Source organism: Candida tropicalis (assembly GCF_000006335.3).
Source record: "Candida tropicalis MYA-3404 genomic scaffold supercont3.4, whole genome shotgun sequence".
In the NCBI taxonomy this organism is placed as follows: domain Eukaryota; kingdom Fungi; phylum Ascomycota; class Pichiomycetes; order Serinales; family Debaryomycetaceae; genus Candida; species Candida tropicalis.
Genome location: NW_003020056.1, coordinates 299,768 through 315,410, shown reverse-complemented (window position 1 = coordinate 315,410; position 15,643 = coordinate 299,768). Strand labels below are relative to the sequence as shown.

The 15,643-nt window shown below is 33.0% G+C and overlaps 9 protein-coding genes across 9 annotated transcripts; 5 read left to right on the top strand and 4 right to left on the bottom strand. All coding sequences in view use genetic code 12, as the record gives it.

Annotated features, from left to right (window-relative positions):
- Nucleotides 1-1,231: 1,231 nt before the first annotated feature.
- ENO1 (phosphopyruvate hydratase) lies at nucleotides 1,232-2,554 on the top strand (the record flags this gene model as incomplete). Its single annotated transcript, XM_002548820.1, has 1 exon — nucleotides 1,232-2,554. The coding sequence occupies one exon, from the start codon at nucleotides 1,232-1,234 to the stop codon at nucleotides 2,552-2,554; it is 1,323 nt and encodes a 440-aa protein (XP_002548866.1).
- A 299-nt stretch (nucleotides 2,555-2,853) lies between these two features.
- Nucleotides 2,854-4,239, bottom strand: CTRG_03162 (kynureninase; the record flags this gene model as incomplete). Its single annotated transcript, XM_002548819.1, has 1 exon — nucleotides 2,854-4,239. One exon carries the CDS (start codon nucleotides 4,237-4,239, stop codon nucleotides 2,854-2,856), a length of 1,386 nt encoding a protein of 461 aa, XP_002548865.1.
- A 337-nt stretch (nucleotides 4,240-4,576) lies between these two features.
- Nucleotides 4,577-5,056, top strand: APS3 (Aps3p; the record flags this gene model as incomplete). The annotated part of the gene is made up of 1 exon (XM_002548818.1): nucleotides 4,577-5,056. The coding sequence occupies one exon, from the start codon at nucleotides 4,577-4,579 to the stop codon at nucleotides 5,054-5,056; it is 480 nt and encodes a 159-aa protein (XP_002548864.1).
- Nucleotides 5,057-5,145: 89 nt separating this feature from the next.
- CTRG_03160 (uncharacterized protein) lies at nucleotides 5,146-5,589 on the bottom strand (the record flags this gene model as incomplete). Its single annotated transcript, XM_002548817.1, has 1 exon — nucleotides 5,146-5,589. The coding sequence occupies one exon, from the start codon at nucleotides 5,587-5,589 to the stop codon at nucleotides 5,146-5,148; it is 444 nt and encodes a 147-aa protein (XP_002548863.1).
- Nucleotides 5,590-6,869: 1,280 nt separating this feature from the next.
- On the top strand, nucleotides 6,870-9,218 carry UPC2 (Upc2p; the record flags this gene model as incomplete). Its single annotated transcript, XM_002548816.1, has 1 exon — nucleotides 6,870-9,218. One exon carries the CDS (start codon nucleotides 6,870-6,872, stop codon nucleotides 9,216-9,218), a length of 2,349 nt encoding a protein of 782 aa, XP_002548862.1.
- Nucleotides 9,219-10,173: 955 nt separating this feature from the next.
- CDC42 (Rho family GTPase) lies at nucleotides 10,174-10,749 on the top strand (the record flags this gene model as incomplete). Its single annotated transcript, XM_002548815.1, has 1 exon — nucleotides 10,174-10,749. The coding sequence occupies one exon, from the start codon at nucleotides 10,174-10,176 to the stop codon at nucleotides 10,747-10,749; it is 576 nt and encodes a 191-aa protein (XP_002548861.1).
- Nucleotides 10,750-11,281: 532 nt separating this feature from the next.
- On the top strand, nucleotides 11,282-11,668 carry CTRG_03157 (uncharacterized protein; the record flags this gene model as incomplete). The annotated part of the gene is made up of 1 exon (XM_002548814.1): nucleotides 11,282-11,668. One exon carries the CDS (start codon nucleotides 11,282-11,284, stop codon nucleotides 11,666-11,668), a length of 387 nt encoding a protein of 128 aa, XP_002548860.1.
- A 48-nt stretch (nucleotides 11,669-11,716) lies between these two features.
- On the bottom strand, nucleotides 11,717-12,679 carry CAF16 (putative ATP-binding cassette family ATPase; the record flags this gene model as incomplete). Its single annotated transcript, XM_002548813.1, has 1 exon — nucleotides 11,717-12,679. One exon carries the CDS (start codon nucleotides 12,677-12,679, stop codon nucleotides 11,717-11,719), a length of 963 nt encoding a protein of 320 aa, XP_002548859.1.
- A 251-nt stretch (nucleotides 12,680-12,930) lies between these two features.
- GCR3 (Gcr3p) lies at nucleotides 12,931-15,597 on the bottom strand (the record flags this gene model as incomplete). The annotated part of the gene is made up of 1 exon (XM_002548812.1): nucleotides 12,931-15,597. The coding sequence occupies one exon, from the start codon at nucleotides 15,595-15,597 to the stop codon at nucleotides 12,931-12,933; it is 2,667 nt and encodes an 888-aa protein (XP_002548858.1).
- Nucleotides 15,598-15,643: the final 46 nt, after the last annotated feature.

The window sequence follows — 15,643 nt, the reverse complement described above, 5'->3', positions numbered from 1 at the left end:
CGACATTGTCGCAGAAGATAAATGTCGTAACCACTAACTTTGTGGAAAAAGTACACGCATCGAATCAATGGAATAACCCCGGAGGTCAGTCGCCACTTCGGAGCATAAGAAAAGCAAAAACTAAAACAGGTTCCAATCACATGACTTTATGCAGAAAATTTTGCAGTCCGAGCTGGCTTCCCCTGTTTTTTTTTCTTTGGCCAACACATTTGATCTGAGACACTGTATTAGTTAAAGACAAGAAAGTGATGATGTAATTGTAGCAATTAGGGATGAATTGACCTCAATTGACCTCAATTGAATGTATAGAGACCAAAAAGTAATTGTTCATAATCAATTGCGATTCCATTGTATAGCAGAAATCGTTGACTGCCAAAAAAAAAAAAATAGAAATCCTTTAAACCGTAAGCGGTATGAAAGAAGAACAATAAAAACGAGTCACCTGGGGATTAGAGAATATTTTCTTAGAATTAAAGAATAAACCGGGACTTCAAAAACGAGTTCAGATCTGTAATAAATACCAATTGTGTGTATGGATATTCAGGTGATATCATAACTAAACAAGAGAAAATGAAAGAAACCCAACGAACAGGGGACAAAGAAAAAAGAGCAAGAACAGTACCACAGAATTTTTAATTTGGAGTATAAGGTGACCATGAGAATTGACGTTATTTTTGATCCAACTGTTGTGTGAGTGAGTGAATGAGTGTGACATTCACCTGATGGTTTTTCAATCACCACCACCACCACCAAAAAAAAAAAAAAAAAAATTAATACCGCAGTGGACCACACGCCCACAGTATTGAGTGGATAGAACAAGAACAACAGGTGAAGCAAAAAAAAAAAAAAAAATGAAAAAAAAAAAAAAGATCGGGAAGTTGTGTTCCAGTTTGCGGTGGATGTCACACCCAGACACCAATACCACAGGGCGATTTTGTGGTGCGTCGATGTGCACCGTCAGGTTATACAGAGAAATTTTTCAAGACACACACAACGATCCCACCCACCCTTTCCATGTCTTACTCCCACCTTATTGTGAGTGAGTGAGTGAGTGAGTGTGTGTGCAATTGTTTTCAGTAATTGCGATTTTTCTAAAATTTAATATATAAATCACCATTATCCCTCCCGTAAAAACTCAATTGTTATTTTTATTTTCTTTTTCTTTTTCTTCTTTTCTTCTACATCAAGTTTTCAATAACTGATAATCACATCAAATCACATATTTACTACAATGTCCTTCGCCACTAAAGTCCACGCTAGATCTGTCTACGACTCCAGAGGTAACCCAACTGTTGAAGTTGACTTAACCACTGAAAAAGGTTTATTCAGAGCCATTGTTCCATCTGGTGCTTCCACTGGTATCCACGAAGCTTTGGAATTGAGAGATGGTGACAAATCTAAATGGTTAGGTAAAGGTGTTTTGAAAGCCGTTGCCAACGTTAACGACATCATTGCCCCAGCTTTAGTTAACGCTAAAATTGATGTCAACGACCAAGCTAAAGTTGATGAATTCTTGTTGAGCTTGGACGGTACCCCAAACAAATCCAAATTGGGTGCTAACGCCATCTTGGGTGTTTCCTTAGCTGCTGCCAACGCTGCTGCTGCTTCCCAAGGTATTCCATTGTACCAACACATTGCTAACATCTCCAAGGCCAAGAAAGGTAAATTCGTTTTGCCAGTTCCATTCCAAAACGTCTTGAACGGTGGTTCCCACGCTGGTGGTGCTTTGGCTTTCCAAGAATTTATGATTGTTCCAAGTGGTGTTGACACCTTCTCTGAAGCCATGAGAATTGGTTCTGAAGTTTACCACAACTTGAAATCCTTGGCCAAGAAAACTTACGGTCAATCCGCTGGTAACGTCGGTGACGAAGGTGGTGTTGCTCCAGATATCAAAACTCCAAAAGAAGCTTTGGACTTGATTGTCACTGCTATTGAACAAGCTGGTCACACCGGTAAAGTTAACATTGCTATGGATGTTGCTTCTTCTGAATTCTACAAGGATGGTAAATACGACTTGGACTTCAAAAACCCTAACTCCGACTCTTCTAAATGGTTGACTGGTCCACAATTAGCTGACTTGTACGAACAATTGATTGCTGAATACCCAATTGTTTCTATTGAAGATCCATTTGCTGAAGATGACTGGGATGCTTGGGTCCACTTCTACCAAAAAGTTGGTGACAAGATCCAAATTGTTGGTGATGATTTGACTGTTACCAACCCAATCAGAATTAAGACCGCCATTGAAAAGAAGGCTGCTAACGCTTTGTTGTTGAAGGTTAACCAAATCGGTACTTTGACTGAATCCATCCAAGCTGCTAACGACTCTTACGCTGCCGGTTGGGGTGTTATGGTTTCCCACAGATCTGGTGAAACCGAAGATACCTTCATTGCTGACTTGTCTGTCGGTTTAAGATCTGGTCAAATTAAGACTGGTGCTCCAGCTAGATCTGAAAGATTGGCTAAATTGAACCAAATCTTGAGAATTGAAGAATCTTTGGGTGCTGATGCCATCTACGCCGGTAAAGATTTCCACACTGCTCACCAATTATAAGTAAGATAAGATTAGTATGATTTTTTTTTAGAAAAAATGGGATACTAGTTATTCGTTTTTTTTAATTAATTCAGTGATCTCTTATTTAGGTTTTATATAATTAAATTTTGACAATTAAATGTAATGTGATTTTTTTTTGACAGTTTCGTAAATTACAATAATCTTCGGAGATGTCTTTGCTGTTGCCGTTCTCTCTCTCTCTGTCTCTTTCTTTCGGTTGTGTCGTTCCTCATACGAGGTACATGAAGTATTTTCAACTCCGTGTGTGTGTATGTATTTATAATATTAAGATGATCTATTTAAACATAGTCTTTTACAATTGAATCAAGACTTTCAAACAATCTTTCTGTAGCATAATAAGTTTCAGTAAATGTATTGTACAATGGTAATGGTGCCAATCTAATAACATCTGGTCGTCTTTCATCACAAATAATAGCATGATCATGTAAATATGCATTAACCCTTTCCATTACATTTCTAGATCTATCATCAAAATGAGGTTGGAATAATATCGACAATTGGCACCCTCTTTCTTCTTTATTCAAAGGAGTTAAAATCTTGAATCCAAATTTCTTGTCATCAGTATCATCTTGAGGAATATAATATTTTGACTTAGTTAATCTATCTTGTAAGAACTGAGTCAATACTATACTTTTTTCTCTAAGTTTTGAAACACCACCAACTTTAGCAAATACTTCTAATGATGATTTAACTGCAACAACATCAATAACAGAAGGATTTGATTGTCTATAAGAAAGAGCAGAATTAATTGGATCAAATTCTTCCAACATTTTAAATCTTTCTTGTGAATTATTCCCCCACCATCCAGCTAATCTTGGATTAAAATTATCTTTAGAATTATCTTTGGTATATTTTTCATTAACAAAAATACCAGCAATTGCACCAGGGCCAGAATTTAAATATTTATAAGAACACCAAGCAGCAAAATCAGCTCCCCAATCATGTAATTTTAATGGTACATTACCTACAGCATGTGCTAAATCCCACCCCACTTTAATATCATTATTTTTCAGTTTGATATATTTGGTAATTTTTTCAATTTGAAAATATTGTCCTGTGTAATATTGTATACCTGGGAAACAAACCAATGCTAATTCATCGATATTTTCATCAATTGATTTAATTATATTTTCAGTTTTAATATAAGTTTCACCAATTTCTGGTTCCAATTGAATTAAATGATCTTCATCATATCCAAATAATTTTACCATATTAAGAAAAGCATAATAATCAGAAGGAAATGCTCTTTTTTCAAACATGATTTTTGTTCTTTTACCATTTGGTTTATAAAAATGAATCAACAATGCATTTAAATTAGAAGTTAATGAACCCATTATAGCAACTTCATTTTCTTTACCTCCAACAATAGGTGAAATTAAAGGTAATAAAGGTAAATCGATATCTACCCAAGAAGTCAATGATTTATCAGGATGATTAAAATGTGATTCAACTCCTCTTTCAACCCATGCATTTAATTCATCATTAATTGCTTTTTTTGTTTGTTTCGGCATTAATCCTAATGAATTCCCACATAAATAAATTGATTCTGTTGTTGGTTCATATTTTTCATTCTTAATTCCAAGAGATTTAAAAGTTGGAATGGCAAATTCCTCCTTATAAGTTGGAAATTTCAAATCTAATTGTCTAGCTTCTTCTAAAGACATGTCTTAACGGAGTGGGCAGAAATATTGATGAAAAATTTCAAATAGCTAAGTGGGAAATAGATCTGATTGGGAAAAAAAAAAGAAAACTCAAATATCACCAACGAACAAAAAGGAAGGTCAAACAGAGGAAAAAAAAAGGATTTATCAGTTAGTGGTATGAAAATCCAACTTGCCGTTCGCTTTTTATTATTATACTAGTTAGTACTCAATTTCTAGACTATGATTCATTCTGTTTTGATATGTATGTATTCTTGATGATACCTCCTATCTTGATTGGAAAAAAGTTTTATCAACTAACCAATCTTACCTAGTTAACAATGATGGTCTTCCTCGTTTAATGAAGTTTTATACTAAAGTTGATATCCCCACCCAAAAACTATTGTTACAACAAGTTCACCAATTGATCTCGGTTCGATCTGCACAAGAATGTTCATTTATAACTCCACCTTCATTATTAGAAGACATGGATGATATTAAAGTGATATATCGTCATTATGCAACATTATATTTTGTATTTATTGTAGATGATCAAGAATCAGAATTGGGTATATTGGATTTGATTCAAGTATTTGTTGAATGTTTAGATAAATGTTTTACTAATGTATGTGAATTGGATTTAGTATTTGGATGGCAAGTTTTACAAACTGTTTTAGAAGAGATTGTACAAGGTGGAATGGTTATAGATACAAATATTAATCGAATCGTGGCAGCTGTGGATGAAGCCAACAGTCAAAAGAATGGGAATACCAATGGAAATACAATCAGTGCATCTATACTACTGTCATTATCAAGAGACAGAGGATTCTGGGGTAGGTAGTTGAAAGAAATCACGCAATATATACATACATACAAGACAAATAAATAAATAATTAAATAAATAAATAGAAAAAAATGATTTATGTAAATTTAAAAGAATTTCCACCATGATGAATTCTTCTTTTTCTTTTCTGATAACAATCTTTCAGCTTCTTCAACTTCCAAATTAGCTTTAGCGATTTCTTGTTTTTGTTGATTTTCAAATTTTTCTTTATGAAATAATTCAGCATCAACAAGTTGCATAGACAAGTTTCTTTGTTCTTTTTCAAATGGGGATCCAATAGGACCAGCTTTCCAAACAGGATCATTTGAAGAAGAAGTCTTCTTGACAATTTCCATTAATTTCTGTTGTTCAGCTTCTCTTAATTCTTTATTTCTTTCATAATGTTCTCTTACTTCTGGTGAAAAACTAGCAATTAATTGTTCATCAGTTGGTCTAATAGTATAATATAATAAGAATCCAGTACCCACTAAACAACCTCCAGCAAAATAAACCCTGGCCCATCTATACCATAATGGTTTGACAGATGACATTTTTTTTTGGTTGTTTGTTTAAATTGATAATGCAAAGAGTAGTCCTCCGATAGTTGAATGAGGAGATGTTACCATGATCTTTTTGTTCGCTATGTTTGTCTCCCTCCCTCGCTCACTCACCACGTACACCCATCTTTCATTAGGGGGAAGGAAGGGGAGGGCAACGGGGCACCGAGACAGAGGAATGAGGAAAAGAAATGTTCGTGCGGTATGTGCAGTATATTTTAAATTTCTCACCTACTCCATCTCGAAATAAAGTATGGGAGATGGTCAATCAGCAGGTGGCTTTACCTTTTGATAAACAAACAAACAAATACAAAAAAATGGGTTAATTAATTAACTACTAAAAAAAAAAAAATGGTGCAATCTTGAGAGTACATGCTGCAAGGATAAAGATGAGACGTGTGACGTGATGTATGTAGGTGGCAATCATTCACAAGAAGATTGAGTTGTAAAGCCCACACAGCCGGGAAGAAGAAGAAGAACAGTCTCCTAGTGGTTGCTAAAAAAAAATATAAGAATTAAACCTGTATTAAGCGCATGTTTAACTGTAAGCAAGTGAACGTGACTTGGATCCCAAATGGATCAAATTCCGCCGAATGTGTAACCGTGCTAAACCCGTAGCCCACTCAATTACAATAGACGCCAACAAAAAAAAAAAAAAGAAAAATCTTTGGCTGCATGATTGTTGAACCCAAAACAACAAACAAACAGCGGGAACGAGGTAAACGACGCACACAATGAAATTATAGTTTTGCTTTCTTATTTGTGTACCAGATTTACACTACTCCTGTTTCTCTATCAGCCAATATTGCCCTTGTTTTCCTAGTGTTAAAGAATTGACCAGATCAGTTCTGTATCAAGATTTAAAACACAACCCCTATTATCATCATCAGAATCATCATTTTACGGAAGAAGGAGAATTTTTTTTTGTCTTTTTTTGGCTTTTGTTTCTTCTTTCCCAAATATTTTTTCATAGCCACTTTCACGGTTTGTTTCTAATATTATTTTTATACCATTTTCGAAGGGTAGGAATTTTTTTTTTTCAATATTCAACTTTATATATAAGATTGATAAATCCCTAAATCGTTCCTTTCGTTTAGATTTATTATTAAAGAAATTTATCTTATCAACAAATCAATAAATAATAACTATCATTACCACTACCATCACTATCATCACTACCATCATCATTATAGCCTAGTGGTATAATTCATTTCCTTTTTTTTTTTTCAACAAAAAGAAAAATCATAACTATAAATCATTTTATATAAATCCAAATGACAGTCAAACAAGAGTCGGCCAATTCAACATTCAATGCCCTCGATATCGCGTTTGGTGAAAATGACGCGTCACTTTCAAAAGCAACCATGGCTCCATCCATGATTCCTAGAAAACAATCCAAATCATCTACTGGTAAACGAAAATATCATCAAAAATCCAGAAATGGGTGTTCAACCTGTAAAAGAAGACGTGTCAAATGTGATGAACAAAAACCTGTATGTGGAAACTGTACCAAGTTAAAACTCGACTGTGGTTATCTTCATGTTACAGCAGATGATATTGAAGCTAACAAAAAATCAGAAGCTAATGGCCCACAACCAAAGAAGAGAAAGAGAAAATCATCCCTGAGTCTTGATTTACCTATGAGTGGAACAACAACACAACAAGCAACCCCATCTATGACACCAAGTCCAGAAGCTACCGCCACTACAAATGCTGCCAAGATGAATATCCCTTCTTTACCACAATTAAACCCATTAAATGCATTGTCTTCAGGACTTTTAAGTGCAGGGAATTTGAACAATTTGAATATTGCTCATTTGGTGAATAATCTTTCAGGTTTAGGGGATTTAAGTAATCTCACAAGTCTCGGTAATTTAGCAAGTCTATCGAATTTGGCAACGTTGGCTCAATTACCAATAGATTTGAGTAATTTGGGTGCTTTGTTGGATCCTCTGATGGCAAACAATCTTGCTGCAACTGCCTTGGGAGGAAATACCCCTACATCCATTCCAACGAATATCAACGCTCAACAAAATGGATTTGATTCAAGAAAATCACTGGCAGTATCTGATTTGCAACAATCTTCAATTCAACAACAACAACAACAATCTCAGATGCCGCTCCCACCGCAACAGCAACAGCAAGCCCCATCTCAACCACAAGCACAAGCGCAAGCACAATCACAAGCACAATCGCAACCACGTCCACAACAGCAACAGCAACCACCACCACAGTCACAGCAACAATCACCGACAATGCAAATGGGCAATAGCCCCATTCAACATCACCTTCAACCAACATTGGCTTCACAGCTGGATTTGCCGGGAATGAACTATCCAGGATGTACTCCAAGTACGACCACAAGAAATCCTTTTGCAACAGCAGCTTCAACTTCTTCAACTAACAATATTGGAACTATGCCTACATCATCTGCTGATGGTACTGCTGGAACCTCAGCGAAATCTATACCTAATATTTCACCGAATACTACACATTCTACAAATCCATTGAACAATCCTCTTTCACAAGGAATGCAAACAAGTCTTAATATGCTTGATTTGAAATTAATGTTCCATTATACTTCACAGGTTGCGAATACTATCACCGGTGCTGGTATTTCGGAGACTAACATCTGGAACCATGATATTCCATTATTAGCCTTTGAACACCCCTTTTTAATGCATTCAATATTAGCCTTTAGTGCTACTCACTTGTCAAGAACTGAAAAGGGGTTAGATCAATGTGTTACTTCCCATCGTGGTGATGCCTTGCGATTATTGCGTGAGGCGGTATTGAATATCAATGCGGATAACACGGACGCATTAGTTGCTAGTGCATTGATCTTAATTATGGATTCATTGGCAAATGCATCTTTCCCTTCGTCAACATCTCCTAAATCTTTACCTGCTTCTGCATGGATTTTCCATGTTAAAGGTGCAGCCACTATTTTGACTGCCGTATGGCCATTAACCGAAGCATCCAGATTCTATAAGTTCATTTCAGTTGATTTGGGAGATTTAGGAGATATAATCAACCAAGGAGTCAATTCAAATAAACCAAAGGGTATTGATCGTGAAGGAGCTTCTTATTACACAGATTTGGAATGTCACGATGCTGATATTGCTGATTTATATCCGGTTAAGATTGATTCTCCTTATTTAATCACCCTCGCCTATTTGAATAAATTACACAAGGAAAGATACAAGTCTGACTTTATATTACGAATCTTTGCCTTTCCAGCACTTTTGGACAAACAGTTTATGGCATTATTAATGTCTGGGGACGTCAAGGCTATGAGAATCATGAGAAGCTATTACAAGTTGTTGCGTTCTTTCACTACTGAAATGAAGGATAAAGTCTGGTTTTTGGAAGGAGTTTCGCTGGTATTACCAGTTAATGTTGAAGAATATGCTGGTGGAGCTGGAGGTATGCACATGATGATGGATTTCCTTGGTGGAGGGCCAGCGATTATTGATGATCATGAAATTGATAAAGAAATGACGAAATTCGATCCAAATGGATCACTTACTAATAAATTAATTGATACGAATAATTTACCTAGTGATATAACAAGCAATTTAGATATCATGCAAGGAGATACGGGGTTCATGAACTTGAAATAGGATAAATTTATATATGACTGATACTACTTTAATAATTAATATAATACACAACTATGTACATATAAGAAGTAATCACAATAGGTATTGTAAATTAGAGACAAAAAAAGAAAAAGCAAAATAAATCGAAAATCGTATAATAGAGTTTACTTTTTAAGCACATGCATAAAGAGATAAGTGTGGATACTAGAACTCATACTTTTTATTTTTAAAAACCAGCAAGATATCAATGTAATACTACTAACACTGAATCTTTCATGTAAGTCTAATAATAATAATAATAATAATACTACTAGTAATAACAATAATAATACCAATGTTACATTAACCATTCTTATGTATGGTTATATCGATTTCTCAAAATGCTCACAAACAAAATCAATCAATCAATCAAAAAAAAAGAGGTCGTGCATATTGGTAGTTTTATTTTTTCTTTTCGCACTGAGAAATTTGAAGAAAAAAAAAATTTTTTTTATGTTCAAATAAAAACACAACACACGATAAACCAAAAATAAAAAAAAACTCAGAGGATTGCTTATTAGTTCTTTAAATTTTGTTTTCTTTTTTACGTTATTTTGATTTTTTCATTTTTGCCTGATACTATCATCATCATTATACATTATTCATTAGCGTTTTATCTTAGACTCACTTTCCATTTCTTCTTCATTTAATTGAGTACTTTTTAGTTGTTGTTTGTTTCATTCATTCATTCTGGTTTTTATTTTTTTTTTTTTTCTCAGGGATTTAAGGTGTTGATTTAGACTTTATATCATATTCATTATCAAAGAAAAAGAGAGAAACATATAGAAACGTATACATCATCTTTTCTGATATTATTGTTGTTGTTTCTTTTTTTTTTTAGTTAATCAAATCCATTCTTAATCATTAGTTGACGTATCAATAATCGGAAACAAAAGAAAAATTTAAAGAGATACATTATAAATAAATAATATAAAAGATGCAAACCATAAAATGTGTTGTTGTCGGCGATGGTGCCGTTGGTAAAACCTGTTTATTAATTTCATATACTACTAGTAAATTCCCAGCTGATTATGTTCCAACCGTGTTTGATAATTATGCAGTCACAGTCATGATAGGTGATGAACCATTTACTTTGGGATTATTTGATACCGCAGGACAAGAAGATTACGATAGATTAAGACCTTTGTCATATCCATCTACTGATGTTTTCCTTGTTTGTTTTTCAGTTATTTCCCCAGCCTCATTTGAGAATGTTAAAGAAAAATGGTTTCCTGAAGTTCACCATCATTGTCCAGGTGTTCCTATAATTATTGTTGGTACCCAAACAGATTTAAGAAATGATGAAGTTATTTTGCAAAGATTACATAGACAAAAATTGTCTCCAATTACTCAAGATCAAGGTGAAAAGTTGGCTAAAGAATTGAGAGCTGTCAAATATGTTGAATGTTCTGCATTAACTCAAAGAGGATTGAAAACCGTATTTGATGAAGCTATTGTTGCTGCATTAGAACCTCCTGTCATTAAGAAATCAAAGAAATGTACTATCTTGTAAGAAATGACAGCAGAGTTAAATAATTTTTATTGGAAATAGGGCATTATTATTAAATCAGATATTGAATATCTAAGTTTATCTTTTTTTTTATTATTATTACTACTTGTTTGTTGATTTTGATAACAAGATCTACTCTTTTATATTATTTTAATTGTTATTAGATTGAATCTTTCGTTGATAATAAGTTAGTCTTGCTATCGGAATAGTCATATGTAGATTTCACTACTACGACTATTATTACATCTCTTGGTTATAGACCATACAAGAATGATGATCTCCTACACCGTACGGGAGGCAACATGGTACAGCGAGAGTAGGAGGAGTAGGACGAAGTCGACGACGCGTGGGATTCGCGGTTTTTTTTTTTGTTTTTACAACAACAACAACAATAGGGAGAAAACTACATCATGTCTCTTTCTTTTTTTTTCTTCATTTGTTTTGATTTTTCTTATTCCTGACAGATTTTACAACCAACCCATTTGAGAGGATTGATTTCTGATTGTAATTGTTATTCTATTGAATTAAATTGAATATGAATATGAATGACACCACTGATAGTCGTACAATGTCTTCTGTTTACCCAGTTTCAAATTCCGAAAGAAAATCAACCGTGCTACAAGAAACACCACACAATATAATGAATAGATCACCAAGAGGAGACAAGAAGTTTGTCGGTGGTGGTGAACAAGAGAGTCGAAAAAGAGCAGCTGTAAGTCCTATAAAGTCAATAAATGAACCAGTACGTCGAAAGTTAGATAAAGATGTTGGCATAGATTGGAATGATCAAGAACCTGCCATGGTTGCTGATGTTGCTGCTGAATTGGATTATCAAAATTGGTTATTGGAAAGACGTTTAGAACAAACTAAAGAAATAAGTGAATTTCTAATGATGGAACGACAATTCTCTAAACTAGATTAGTTAATCAATAAAGAACGTGTATATACATATACTGCATATTAAAAATATCTATTTGGTACTTCTAGTGTTTTTAAAATATTGGGCTAATTTAGAATCATCGGCATCAAAATATTTTCCATCTCTTGAATTAATCCAATCATTATGTCTTTGACTCATTTTAACTTTTTCATCTTCTCTTGTTCCTCTTCTTGTTAAATCTTGATTTAGCCAATATAATGCCAATGGATGTAATGATTCCGCTTTACCAACAATGATTTTATCCTTTCCAACCTCTACTTTACCATTATCATCAACAAATTCTATATCTTTAATATTAACATCATTTAATTTAACACCAGCATCTATATGAATAACTCTATCACACCATTTATGACCTAACCCATCGAAAATATGAGTTGCATAAACAACAGTACAATTTCTAGTAATACATTCTTGTTTCAAATATTCCAATAATTTCAGTCTAACAACAACATCTAAATCAATAGTAACTTCATCTAATAATAACAATTTCCAAGGTTTAACCAAACCCATAGCAATTTGTACACGACGTCTTTCACCATCACTTATATTCAACATTGACCAACTTGGATCAATATCTAAAATATCAATTAATAAATTTCTTCTATCTTCATAGGTTTCTCCACCAATTGAAGCCAATAATAAATTAACAGGAATATCTCTTTTAATAATTGAATTGGTAGCCCATTCAGTACCTAAATAAGTCATATAACTATTTATATCTGAATTATGTTGTTCATGACGTTGTGATGAAAAATGGAAAGGATCAAATCCTCCAAGTTTAAGATGTCCTTTTTTAATTAATGTTTTACCTGCTAAAATTCGAAGTAATGTTGATTTACCTGCTCCATTAGGTCCAACTACTAAATTTGTTGTACCCCAAGGTATTGATAAATTAAAATTTTCTAATCCTATTTTCTTACTTCCAGGAAACTCATACGTAAGATCTGTGACTTCAATAGCTAAAGTATTGTCTTTTTCACTAGTTGACATGATATCAATGAATGTTTACTTTGTTAAAAGTGGTACTTCAAATACTAACGAGTTTTTTATAATAATAGGAATGAGTTTTTGGTCTATATTTTTTTTTTTCTTTCTTTCAGTGGTCGTTCAACGATTCGTACCGCTATCGGGAGGTTCCAATTTTACAAATAAGATCTCATGATTCACTTTCTCCAAGGGCATTTATGATACATATTATTACAGATATACACAGAACACAAATAAATTTTCCTATAACATATCTAGTTAATTATCCAACTTAAGATTTCTTCTTTAGCTGGGACATTTTCAAGTTGATTGAAAATTTCTTTAATTTCTTCAGTATATTCATTGTTATGATAAATATACTTTCTGAAATAAGATTTTAATAATCCCAAATATTCATAAAATAACCATTGTTTATCTACTTCAGAGGCGTTTGAATCATTTATTTCTTCAATTGAAACGGTTTTATCATTTGGTAATTCCAATTGATTCAAATTTGAAATAATACCCGAAGATAATTGTAAAATCAATTCTTTCAGTTTTGAATTAGCCAATACTCTATTAATTGATTCCATACAAGATACATTATCAATGATTAAATTCGATTCTAATGCCTTTTGTAATAAGTATTTTGGTTTGATAATTCCAAATTCAATTAAATATTCCAAAATTAAAAATACAACTTGTGGTTGATGAATCCAAATTCTAAATATAGCATCAATTATCCATATTTGTCTATCTTGTTTTTGTTCTTCTGTTAAATGTAAATCTTGAAATTGAGCTTCTTCTCCAACATAATCAATAGCTGCCCCACTCAAGAATTTTAATTTGTTAATATCTCTACTCAAAATACTAACAACGGAATAAATAGATCTAGAGCCAATGTAGGCATAAGTTTGTAATATCATATTAACAACAAATCTTTCTGGATTTGGTACTTCAACTTCAGAAATCACAGACTTGTACAATTCATTGAAATCAGTATTTGATTTGAAATGAGTGAGAATGAAATCATATACTTTTGAACCAACTTCATGGAATGGTAATTCATTATTGGTAAAATTGAAAAATATTTCATCTTGAGCAGTAGTAGTTGATTTTTCAGATAATTGTAATTTCTTTTGTTCCAAAAGTTCTTTAAATTTATCTTCCGAACCTCCATATAATTCTGTATCATATTTTAAAATATAATCTTGAACATCAGGAACCATACTTATATCCAAATATTGATAAAATTCATCTAAATTAACAATTTGATCATCCACCATTTCAAGAAAACTATCTTTTATTCTCTTTTTATTGGATAATCTAATTTCTTTAGCAATTAAATTCTTGATGAAATTCTTTTTTGGATGATATTTCAAATCTTTATACTTCTTTGAATCATCAACCCATTCATCCCATTTCCAAGAGAATTCAAAATTAGACAATTGAATACTCATCCAATCTAAAAATCTTAATTTCAATTCATAATCTAAAGATTCCAAATGATTATATAAAAATCTAATAGCACGTCCAAAGACAGGAGCAATAGATTCAGTTGATTCACGACAACATGAAATTAAAACCGCATAATAATACATTTCAACTTCTAATGGTGCAGGTAATTGGAAAATCATAGTAAGAATACTTTCCACAGCAACATCTTCAATTTTCCAAGTGGATAAGCGTGGATCGTTATTACCCAGTTCATTATCTTTATTGATTTCATTCAATTGATCTATACTTGTACCTGGTGGAGCAAACAATTTCTGACTGAAAAACATGTCTAAAATACTAAGTTCAATAGCAGTTTCATTCTTGTTGAAAGAAAGGTTAGTCAAGATATCAAAGGCAATATCTTTGAAAAATAACCCATAGTATGATTCAATTGGTGGAACAGTTTCAAAACTAGTGGTGTTGTTGTATACTTGAAACAAATAACGTGGATTCTCTTGCCATAATTTATCAATAGAATCAGGTGTAAACGATTCTTCGGTGATTGTTGGCAAAGAAAATTGTGGTAATTTATGTTTGATCAATTCACTAGAAATAGAATTATTAGCCAAGCATGATTCAATAACAGGGTCCAAGTGTTGTTTAAAATCAAGAAACAAATCAAAATTCCATTCATTTTCTTGTAAGCCCAATAATGCCGGCAAGATCAAGTCAACCATTTGCTTTGGAACGTAAGGTAAATCAAAATTACCAAGTCTAGTATCAAATGGAAACAAAACTGAAGCAGGTTGGGAGACAACTTTGAATTCTTTAGCCAAATCAATCAATTCATTAATATAGGTTTTCAAGTCATCAGATTTATCATTACTGAGTAAATATGGAATGGCAATTAAAACGTTATAGTAGATTTCTTGAGCCACCCCATCTCTTGATTCCTTCTCCTTTTGTAAATCAATAGCAAAATTCAAAAATTGTTTATAAATTTGAATTATACCATAGTCTTCGATGATTGGAGTCAAAGTACTCAAAAATTTTAATACATTTTTAATGTGATTGAATGGAGATCCTTTTTGAGAGTCCAACAATGATTGTATCTTTGAATGTAAGAATTCAATGACATATTTAGCAACAACGAAGTTCTTAGCATTACAGATTAAAATCAAATTTGAAATGGCACTAATCTTGTGAGGTTGTTCAGTGATCAACGCATAAATTGTTGGCAATATGGCATTTCTTAAAGTATCCATCTTTTCAAATTCTGCAACGATTGGATTAGATATATAATTAGTATCAGCAATTAAATTCTCAACATCCCCAGTTTCTCCAAGTCTTCTAATATCTTTACAAATATTATTAGTTAATTCTTGAGCTGGGTCGATATGTTGCCTTTTAGATTCAAAGTTGTTGTAATGAGACCCTTCAAATTGGCCGCCACGAGAATCGTCCTCTTCGAACTCATCTCTTGATCTTTTCATTGAATTATCCATGATATTTCCTGTCTGTAATCACTGAGGTGAAGTATCAACAACTTTA